Source organism: Rhagoletis pomonella, unplaced genomic scaffold (genome assembly GCF_013731165.1).
Source record: "Rhagoletis pomonella isolate Grant_MI unplaced genomic scaffold, Rhpom_1.0 Rhpom_scaffold_00006, whole genome shotgun sequence".
NCBI lineage: Eukaryota > Metazoa > Arthropoda > Insecta > Diptera > Tephritidae > Rhagoletis > Rhagoletis pomonella.
This window is the reverse complement of record NW_023458560.1, coordinates 78,010,628-78,021,973: the sequence shown is the minus strand read 5'-3', so window position 1 is coordinate 78,021,973 and position 11,346 is coordinate 78,010,628. Positions and strand designations below refer to the sequence as shown.

Sequence of the window (11,346 nt, the reverse complement as noted above, 5' to 3'; positions counted from 1 at the left end):
AAGACTATGTTCACGCATTTGAGTTGCATGCGTTGTTGTGCTGTTGCTGGCGCAAGTCCTCGTATCTCTCTTCTCCTGCGAAGGTACCGCTGCCCCGAATTGAAGTTAATGCTTTTGGTGACACCATTTTGTTTAGATGTTCTTGCTGTTGTTGCTGTTGTTCGGTTGCATTCTAAAGGGGAATATCTTCATTTCCCTTAGCGGTGGCGACCCACCCAAATTTGAATCCATTTATTTTGTTTGGCTTTTTTTTGAATATATTAAAAATGCAATATGTACGTATGTATGTTTGTGTGTAGATATGTGCCAGTTTGTTTTTGTTTGCCTTTAGTGCACTCGGGTGAGTGTCGAGTGGTGAATGACAATGGCGTAAACATTCACGAATACTTAGCGACAGCGCAATGCTTGCACGTAAAATAAACAGCAGCAACAAAGTATGTGAAGATATGCAAAGAACGAGCTGCGCGTTCTGCATAAAATAGTAAAGAAAATCACAAAGAAACTGGTCGAAGAAGCGAAGAAGCTAAGAAAGTCAATGGAGGAATGAGACGACTTGGAATTTGAAATTTTAGAACATTGGGAGCAAATGTTGCGTGCTGTACTTTTGGGTTGGTTTTGGGTGGTGCCGGGCATTGGTTGGGTACATCCTCATTGATGTGCCTAGAATGGCATTCACAGGGCGGGAGTCTACATTACTTGAGACTGATTCTCTGTGAACGCCGTTCAGGGCCTGTCGGTAGGTGACGGGTCCAGAGGTTGTTTGATAAACCTCTGGACTTCGTCCGTCAGTTCGTAAAGATGCCTCCTGACGTGCCTTGGCGAGGGCTCTTCCGCGAGCAGCTGTCCGCTGGAATGGCCACGTCTGTGGCTCCCAGCAAGGAACTGCTTGTAGAGCATGCCCTCATACAAGTCAGTGGTGATACCTCGAAATTCTCTTCCAAACACATAGGTTAATTGGCCGACAGAAAGCCAACAAGCAGAAAGATATGACTTTAGATTCAGCCTGCTCCAAGGCCTGGGCAGAATATTTCCTGGAGAATCACCAAAGGACTAAAGGGAAAGGTTTTTATGATATAATGGCCACGATTAAGGAGCACGAAGAATTCTTTGCCGTAGTGATGAGTCGTAACTTATAAAATGCGCTGACGAAAGGCCAGCTAAATGGCCAATGATTTACCAACACCTGCGGGAATACACGAAATGAGAGACTGGTGTACAACTGGCATGTATCCAAGTCTTCCTAGGCGATATCTATTCAGACCATCTGGACACCAAGCGGTGGATGTACTTAGGGGTAGAAGAACTGAATATCTAAGTTGTAAATGTAACGCAGGAAAATTCTTGTCACGAAAATCATAGTCGCGGAGACTCCTAAAAGGGGTTTTACCCCCTCTACTATGGAACATCGTTTCCGACATCTTGAAAAAAGAGATTTAAGGATTAGATTACATTGCCGCAATGATTGGTGAGAAATGCCCCAAAATCCGAACTGTTACTATTTTCCAGCAAACATACTTGTCTTTTCTTATCGGGACCTCGGACGACAGAGCAGAAAGTCTCTTACTAGACTTACAACCAACCGGGGACCATATCCAACAAGAAAACAATGTCGTAGAAGCTTTCAGTGTTTGTCATTTGCGTAACACGCATTTTTCATTTTTTTTTTGCACTACGTAAATATATTACTGAATTGTGCCTACTCATCTCTTAAAGCTAACGAACTAAATAAATAAATAAAATAAGACATAAGTATAAGAAAATTGCTACAATTACTACCACATATTCCTTCTAAGTGTGGCCATTCCTTGACTAGCCAGCGTTGCCTGCTGCTGAAGCACCAAACGATCCGTAGTGCGAGTAGAAGAAGTTCCACTTGCCATTACGTCTCCATATTCACCTCCTTCTTCTCCGTCTCCTACCTTGCTGCACACTATTCGCACTCACTGCGCTCGTCGTACTCGTACTATTTCCCTTCTTGTTGTCTTTGATCTTCCCCAGTACTCGCAACATACGCGCATAGACTAATTTTCGCACGTTCATTGCCCACAGGAAATCCATGTGATTGAACTCCTCCATTGGCACCAGGTATTTGCCAATTCCGTTGCCGAGATCGTTATACATGGCCTCCACATCGCCTGGATGGCAGAGCAAGTCGTTGCTGGAATAATACACGTAGGTGGGCACTGTGACCAGCGAGAGATTGTAGCGCGGTGGTATTTGCTCCTTGTAGAGCGCGAAATTCTTGTTGCTGCTGTAGCTGTAGGGTGCGAAACGCCCCGTTTTGATGATTTGTATGAAATGTTTCACTTGCTTAGCAGCCACACCTGCAGGATAGTGACCCAAAATTACGGGGAACATTTTCTGAAAGACGAAGAGCGAAGAGTGGGAAGAGTATAATTTTAAGCAAACTTTTCAGTGTTGGAGTTATTTTTTCACTCGGTTACCCTATTGAACTCGCCCCAATTTCGTCCAACTATTCCGAATACGGCCTCGATGCAAAGTCGCTCCGTCTCTTCCGTCATGCGGCAGAGAAATCGAAACTCGCCATTAAACATTTCAGTGACCGAACTGCCAACCAAACTCTATGAATATCAACGTATAAGTATTAAAAGGGTGATTTAAAAACTTATCGATATAAAGATCATTCCCTATACTCCATCCGTACTCACCCGAAAATATAAACTAATTGCTCGAATATATGGATGCTCTTCCGTATCTGAGGCGTAAACGGCTGGCGCCAACGCCTGCATCATAATCACTTTCTTGTTGTACTCCGGACGCTTAGAGCACATTACAAAAAACGCTGTGCAACCCTGCATTTGATATAAGTTTTTAATTGTATTTTTTTATTTTTTTTTTGAAGTTAAAGGCAATGCATTGCACTATTTGCCACTTACCTGCGAGTGTCCTGCATATTGAATTTTCTTGAAACCCGTTGTCTTCAGCACATAATCGATCATCGCTGGTAGATCGTACATGCCGATCTCATGCCAACTAAAGTCCCAGAATTTTTCACCATCCGGATCGAGTTTGGTGTGATTTCGCGAATAACGATTGCCGCGCGCATTGCCAAGCCACACATCGTATTTGTAATCGGCTAAGAGATATGCTGGAATTATAAAGTATTTCTTTTTATTTTGCTAATATTTTAAATGAAGTAAGGGGCTTTAACCGCTTTGCTAGGACTTTTAGAAATTGCAATCAATTGGTTGAGAAGATATTGATAAACAAATAGAACGGAGATACTCTTTCGGCGATCTTTGGACTGCAAGTTACAAGTATTTAAATATAATTTTTTAAGGTAAAGAGGTCGACCACCATAGTCATCCTACCGAATATAACCCATGGAGCTCTGGTCTGCTGGAAATCGGTGGAGAAAAGTAGTAGTCAGAAAATATTGAAGTGGGTGTAGGGACTCGCTTGCCCCAGTATGTCAGAGGGCGCCAGAGCGGGGTCGAGGCTGACTTAAGTATGTAGATGCCAGCGCTGATTACATTACGATATTATGGGACTTGTGTTTCAGGATTCTTAGGAAAAAGTTATACACAGGCATAATGCTCTTCGATGACTTATACCAAAAGGCTATCTCTGAAGCAGTTACCGGCATGAAGTATAGGAGGAATCGATACATCTCTTTCCAAACGAGGCAGGTACGGAACTTGGAAAAGCTTCTTTCCAAAAGGTTGGCAGTGATGACGAAAGTGAAACTATTTGACATCCATAATTTCAGGTATAACAGTAAGTGGTCTAAATGGCAATATAAAGACAACCCAGGCATGCATAAGGCTGAAATAGACTTAGTGGAAGTATGAAAACTTATCAAACATATCTTAGTTTGTGTTGTTATTTTTTTAACGTATGTATATTCGTTTAATTTTTATACTGCGTTCAGATAATTGTTGCATAATGATTGCAAATGTTTTAGCATAACCCCATAATTACAAAATCATTAGTTTGCAAACAAATAGCTTAGAGCTTTGCTGGCGCGTGTGGTAAGTAAATGGTAAGTAAATATATATATGAGGCGATTTCACAAATATGGAAGATGTCGATGGGTGCCAAATGAAATGAAATCATCGCAAGTGTATATGAGATTATTGCAATCATTTCCATTTAATTAATTACACTATGTCGGCAATTACGCAGCATTGTCTTGCACTTATGCATATATGTATGTATGTATGTACATACATCTCACTTAGATGTGCATATGCATACTTACACTCGTGCATACGTGAATAGCGAAAGGACTAGATGGCTTGAAGTGATTAGTGCAGCTGTGACTATAGCTTGGAAAAGGGATTATGAATTTGCCATAACTTATATACAAATACATATGTATATGTATGTATGTCTCTACACTAAAGTAAACCAACAACACTTAACCACGGATGCAGTGGTGCACCACCAAACAACGCTGGTTGGCTAAACAACATCATCAGCGACAACAACAACAACAACAAAGTAAGTAGACAAATATGGCAACAGCTGGTTTAATATTAAACAAAAACAACAAGCAGTAACAGTAAAAGTAATAACAACAACTAGAGGGACACGAATAGACAGCATTAGCATATCAGCCGATGCGCTTGATGCTGCTTAACCAACTTAAAAGCAACAATAAAAACAATAACAGCAGCTTTGTTGCAGAGTTAAGCTTCTGTTTTGTGTAGCAAATGCACGCCCCCACGCAAACTAAACACGTGTGTGTGTGTGTAGGTATAGGTGTGGGTGTGGGCTAGTATTGTAAATATGTATGTATGTATTCACTTACCCAAACTGACATTCGGTCCCATTATAACATAGCCGGCCGAGCTGTCGACCAGTCCGTGTTGCAAGAAGAATGGCTGAGCGCCTTGTCGTCGGATGCGGTGCATGGTCAGTATGTAGCCATCGTCGGTGGTGACATGATGCACTTCCGCCGGATAGCCATACTTAGCGATTAATTTATCCTAGTTGATGGACATAGGCAAACATGGCAAGCAGGCACGCACATAGATGAGTTAGACGCAGATGTTGTCGCAGTTGAGGGAATGGACCCAGTTGAAGGTACCGTTCATTCATGCGAAGTTGGGCGGAAGATGTTTGCGGAATAGTTGTTTGGTGGGATGCACAGCGGAAGTAATAAAGCATTGCATATGCAAATATGGATGTGGAGAAAGATTTACTATTAATGCTCTGTGTACATATATGTATGATGCGAGCAAGTGATTATGAAGTATGTGTGAAAGTAATGCAATGATAAAGTGACGTTTGATGATGTTGTTAGCTAAACAAACTTTCAGCAAAGTGTCTCTGTGAGCTGCAAAACTGTCTTAGTTTGTGTTTCGTTGAAACCTTGGAAGAGAAGAAGTTTATTTGGCAATTATGGAAATAATTAGATATCAGCGTCAACGTGCTAATGAAACAAAACTGTCGATTGCTGAACTCTTGCTTATTGTTTTCCAGGCATTGAATTTACGAGCGATTGAAGTGGTACCTCCGGGGCTAAGGATTATAAAACGAGTTCGCATAGCTACACTTCAACGTCACTTTAACAATTTTATAGATAAAATGAAGACAGCGAGAGTTTTCCACTTAATTGGGTTAAATATTATGAGAGGGCCACGTTTCAGACTCTCTTCATTTTCGGTTGGTAGACCCAATTGTGTAGCGTCCTTGTCATTGAAGCGCTGTGTGCGAAGAACTAAGGTTCCGTTCCAGAGGGGATGCCGTTCAAGATATTTCAGCCTTAGCCTCGAGAATGTGGCACACATAGAAAGAAAGTGTTAAAATCATATCAAGTGTGGCCTTAATAGCGCGTCAGCTATGCAGTTAAACGCGTTTAAGCGACTTATACATTTTCTATACAAAATCAAGTGCAGCGAACAAACATACGCACTGGTGTGTTTGAAAAGCTATTCACCCGTAGTTTATAGTAAAGCGAACACTCACACGCACAATTCCCAAAAATTATACCCAATTCTTAACGCATCGCCTACGCTCCACTCGCGGACCAATTTTTGAACCCGGTAGTATGATATGGCTTACAAGTCAAGCTGGAGCTCTGTATGGATTCAAGCAGAGGTGGTAGCCATTGGCTGCGCACTCCTACCCGCCCTTTGAATACATCTCAAACGCCAATAACCATACCGCTCTGAATCAAAGATGTTCGTGAAATTTGAGGAACAGTATTACTTTTCTGAGAAGAGGAGAAATAATCATTTAAAACTTTAGCGTTTAAGTCACAGTCTGGATTCAAACTTCCGTGAACGTTTAGATTTTTTAAGCCGCACCATAAGTCTTTAGTCGGAATCGATGTATCCAGCTTGGCATTGCAGTATTCACGCTTCGTCAGTCATCTGTCATTGTTCTTTCTCCATTTTAAATGTTGTAATGTTGCTTGTTATGTTTTCTTACAGCTGGGCATACTTTTTTGTCAACCCATGACGAGATACATTAACAGCCCAAACTGCACGAGGAGGACCATAACAGTTGAATAAATTAGTTAAATTTGAATTTAAAATGATAATTTTTTAACCACAGTATCACGAAACCAACAATCCAGAGTCCAAAAAGCTGGGAGAACGCTAGCTTGTGAGAAACGTTTCTAATTAAAAAAAAATAATAAAACTTTATCACACATCTACCGGTTAAAGGCTTTAATTTGACCTCTCTTTTTTGAAATTCCTTCCTTCTTAACGTTCTTTCGTTTGACTATGGTATTTTTATATGTGGTATATTTTTTGTATTAGCTCATTGGTTTAGACCTTTCAAACAGGTGGCAGCCCTCTTCAAAAGTATTTTCAAGCTTAATCCTTCTTAACTCTCCTTCACCGGACATTGCGATACATGTTTTAATTAACTGATTAATTAAGGGGAATCCGATTTTTCAAACATGTGGAAACCTCGCTTAATACAGTTTAGAAAAAAATTTAAACGCCCTTCGATTAATACCCATACATTAATAATCCGTTTAACTTATTAAATAATTTGAATTTACATTTTAAACAGGTGGCAACTCTCTTAAAACACCTTAAGAATATTCTTAGCGTTCAAACTAATGATTTCTTAACACTCCTTCGTTTGACATCCATAATTTTGATATTTCATAAAGCTTGTGTATAAGTAAACTAAATGCGACATTTCAAGCAGGTGGAAACCCTCTTCAAAATATTTTCAAACTAATGCTAATACTGTAACCCCTTTCGTTTGGCACCCATATGGTGATACATACCTATATTACCTAAAATGTTTTTTTTTAAATAAGTGGCAACCCCCTACAGTTCAGCCAAGAAACAAAGCGTTTCAAAATTATTTTGATCGATACCCATTTGGTAATAGTTGATTTATTTTTTTTAATAATTTGAATCTAAGTTTTTAACAGGTGGCAACTCTTTTCAAGAAAGTAGAACCTTATTGCACATTTACAGTCCAAGCATTTTAATTTCACACTGCATTTCGGAATATCGAACGCACGCTGCGGACATGATGGCATTGATTATTCATAATTTTATTTTAATTTTTCAACAGGTGGCAACTCCTTCCGAAAAACTAAAGTCAGTTTGCACATCCACAGACCAAGTGCTTTAATTTGTCTTCTCATTTTTGAAAATCGGGCAAACGGTACAGAACTTTCGTCCTGGATAAAAAATCCCTTCCCGTATCATATATATAGATACGCAGCTGGCATAAATACATACATATACATAAGCAGCGACCATCGACAGGACATCTGCAGTATTTTGCGTCCGCCATGTCGGCTGTGCTAATTTGAAGGACATGAAAGGGTCTATCGCACTGACAAGGCGAAGTAAAGTTTACCCAGCAAGTAAATACCTAAAAGCTTCTCTTGATGCTGGGTTTTCGAAAGTGGTCGCTATTTGCATACTATTTATCTAATTTCCGTCTTCATTGTCAAGGAAACATGATGGAAATGTGATATGATGAATATGGATGTGATGGCTAAGCCACTAGTGGCCAATCTTAACCTACCACAGTTAGGTTGGAGTCCTCTTCGATGCTCTTGCGAACTACTTTTTCCTCGGGCGTTTCATCTTCAACACTTTCGTCCTCCTCATCATCCGGATCAGTTTCTAAGTCATCGATAAACTGACCGCGACTGCGACAAACATTCTGACACAGTACAAAGAGAAAAAGCAGCAACACGATGCTGGTAACACTTTGGAGTGGACGCATTTATTGGCCAAGCCGAGACGTATCAGAGGTGAATGGGTTTATCTTCAGCAATTTTTTATTTAAAATTATTGCAATTATGCCAGCACACTTAACCAAAAAATATTCTTGCACAATTCAAAATTATTTACATTTCACTTCATACCAATTAGCCACTAATTTTCACCGAACCAACGAAATCGAAAGTGAAATTACGACACACATTTACGGTTACAAAATCAGCTGAGCGCGTCAGTGTGTTTATTCGTTTACTCTCAGCGTTGACAATCGACTGTTGTTGCTGGTTAGCGTGCGGCGGACGTGTGTGCGCGTCGCGTTGTATTTCTTGAATGCGGGCAAAGCCGAGCATAGCTCAAGCGTTTGGTAAGAAATGAGAATGAAATCAAAATAAAATTCAATCAAAAAGCGAAAAAGTGACAAACCAATAACAAATCAAAGCAATCGGAAGAGCAATCAAAATAAAACGGGTAAAAGCCCAGCCAAGCCAAGCCAAGCCATGCCAAAGCCGCTGACCACCTCCAAGCCCCTGTTGACTCGCTGCCAAAAATGTCGGGCAATAGCCGTCAGTTCTTTATTTTTTTATTTGTTAATGTTTCACTTTGACTTAAGCGGTTGGCGTTAAGGGCGTTCCAGTAGCGTTGTGTGCAGCACCTACAGCGATCGCGCGCGCTAATGTGTACACAAATTCATGTACAGTACGCCCTGGATTCAAGAAACCGGTGAAAATTCGGCATGTTACGTTGGTTGAGGTTATTGTAATGACCGAGTCAGTCATAAAGGGTATCCTGAAAGACAAATATAACTTGAAAATAAAAGTTTCAAAAGCCAAACAATAGGGATTACAGTAAATATTAGCCCTCTGTTTTATAGACAGCTTGCTAAATTTCTGAAATAAAACTACAACAACTGCCCACCGCAACAAAATTTCCTGAATACTGGCAAAACAAACTCAATTACAATTCACTTGAGTGAATTCACTAAAAATGCGTTCTAAAAAGCGATAAAATAACAGCAAGTTCGATAACCGTGAGCAAAAAAAAAATAATGTAAGGAGATGAAATGACATCAGAAGTAGGGAGAGAAAGTTTTGCTTACTAAGGCACCACTTTTGGAAAAGTTGCAATCTCAGAATCGTTAATGGTAAACATTGGAGTGTTTCTTTAACCGAGGGCGTACTGTATATGGCAACACTATATGTATGCCTGTATGAATTAAGTTATGTAAATTAACTTTTTCCACACTTGACATTATTAAATTTTTTGCAAGCGCATACTTTGAAGGGAAGCAGACTGTGAGGGCGTTAAAATGTGTTCAAGTAGTATTTTTGGTGGTTTCCCAAATATCATCGGTTTATTTGCATATTTCGCATTTAATTGATTTTGCGCTTTCTCCACTTTTCGTTTTTTTTTGTTCTTGTGTTATTATTTGGCAATTTCTCCTCTTTTTGGTACCGTTGTGGTCAGATAACTACTTGCGTATTTTGTTAATTAGACACATAGCGAGCAGACGACAAGAAGCCACCCAGCTCGAAGGACGCACGCGGGCATTACCTCGGCCGTCGAGTTCTCAATTGCGACGTCTATTATCGCCTTTTGCAGCAGTGTCAGTTGATAAAGGACGGTCTGGGTTGGATACGTTTCCACTCCCCAGTTGCACCACTGTGCCTACTTCTGTAACAAACAGAGCAAATGATCACCGTGCTGGCCGACTCAGAGTCAGAGGCTAACTCAGATTCTAGTTGGTTGTACGATGCACCTGACGAAGGTCCAAAAGGGTTCGGATCTCTGAGCATCGCTGAGCTCATTTAAGTTATTTGATTATTTTTTGTTCCCAAGAGTGAACGGGCCAAGAGAAAAGTACGCCGCGGCAATCCCGTTCCCACGGTAAGTTTAGTTAAAACTGGAGAGCGATCGGTATCCAGAGTTCGCATATTAGCGAGCAGGCTTCCCCCTGGCCATGCATCCATCGACATAGGCTGTTCCACCTTGGACATTTAAAAAGCATGCAAAATAAAGTGCAATTCGCAATTATTCGCGAACAAGAACCAATCTGAAAAATGGAGTGCATATCCGAACTCAAAGATCTAAATAAGTACTAGAAATATGAAAGCCGCATTTTATCTCGTTGTCCACTTGGTGGCTAATTATTCCCACCTAAGTCTAAGGGTGTTTTTTTTTTAATCTTTTGCATACCATTATCTAGTAAATTTTTTCCGCATTTTATTTATTTATATTTTTTTTTTACATACATACATACATAAGTACGTTATTTGCTAGTCTCTAAGAGCTATTTTCATAAGGCATTAAATAAATAAAAATAAATAATAACTATAGTCATATAGCAAGAAAGGGCACATCTATGTATGCACTTATGTACATAAGTACAATCTTGTGTTGCATATGTACATATATATGTACATTAGACTGTATCACCAAAAAAAGTTGCAGTTTTTCAGATTTACGTGATCTGGACCGGTTTCAAAATACCTCAAAAAAAGGAGGTTTTTATGAATAAAAATAGGTTCTTCAAGAAAAGTTTCGAAAAAACGCCTCAGGTGACAAACGAGATTAAGCATAAAAAATCTGCACAAAAATATTTAAAAATCTTTTGAACGGAATCGTAGTAATGAGATTTTTGATGCTGTTTTTGTACTTTTTTCAAAGATTGATTTTCGAAAAACTTGAATAACTGGACCAAAACTATTTTGATTTAGACTTGTGCGGTTTTTCTTATACCAATCTTCGAAAAAAGTTAAAAACAGATTCAAAAATCTCATTATTACGATTCCGTAGAATTTTTTTTAAAAATATTTTTATGCAAATTTTCTAAGCGTAAATCTATTGTCTTTTTAGGGGATTTTTTTTCATAAAAATCTTTGAGAAACTATTTTTATTCATAAAAAACCTCCATTTTTGGAGGTGTATTCATATCGGTCTAGCTCACGTAAATCTTAATATTTTTCCGAAATATTTTGGTGGACGTCTTAAAATATGATAAATTTAGTAACTCCAGTGGAAACACAGCACTGATATTTTTTTTTTTTTTTTTTTTTTTGGTGGTGATGCAGTCTAATGTAAATACATACCTGTGGAACTTTCCACTCTTCATTGGCTAGCAAAATCGGAAGGCCGATGAAGAAGCGGAAAGGAAAGAAAGTGAATGTTAATTGTT

At 39.4% G+C, this 11,346-nt stretch overlaps 1 protein-coding gene across 1 annotated transcript; it reads right to left on the bottom strand.

The window, feature by feature from the left end:
- Nucleotides 1-1,696: 1,696 nt before the first annotated feature.
- On the bottom strand, nucleotides 1,697-8,178 carry LOC118742136 (lipase 1-like). Its single transcript, XM_036474096.1, has 7 exons — nucleotides 7,975-8,178; nucleotides 4,775-4,952; nucleotides 2,898-3,109; nucleotides 2,670-2,813; nucleotides 2,445-2,582; nucleotides 1,898-2,361; nucleotides 1,697-1,721 (listed from the first exon to the last, which is right to left on the bottom strand). The coding sequence occupies exons 1-7, from the start codon at nucleotides 8,176-8,178 to the stop codon at nucleotides 1,697-1,699; spliced, it is 1,365 nt and encodes a 454-aa protein (XP_036329989.1).
- Nucleotides 8,179-11,346: the final 3,168 nt, after the last annotated feature.

Bases quoted from the DNA above. Each gene is read 5' to 3' on its own strand.
- LOC118742136 (XM_036474096.1), bottom strand. From the start codon at position 8,178: ATGCGTCCACTCCAAAGTGTTACCAGCATCGTGTTGCTGCTTTTTCTC. The intron at 4,953-7,974 runs GTAGGTTAAGAT...TCCATCAACTAG, and splicing joins AGGACTCCAACCTAACTGTG to GATAAATTAATCGCTAAGTA. The intron at 2,362-2,444 runs GTAACCGAGTGA...TTCGTCTTTCAG, and splicing joins ATTGGGGCGAGTTCAATAGG to AAAATGTTCCCCGTAATTTT.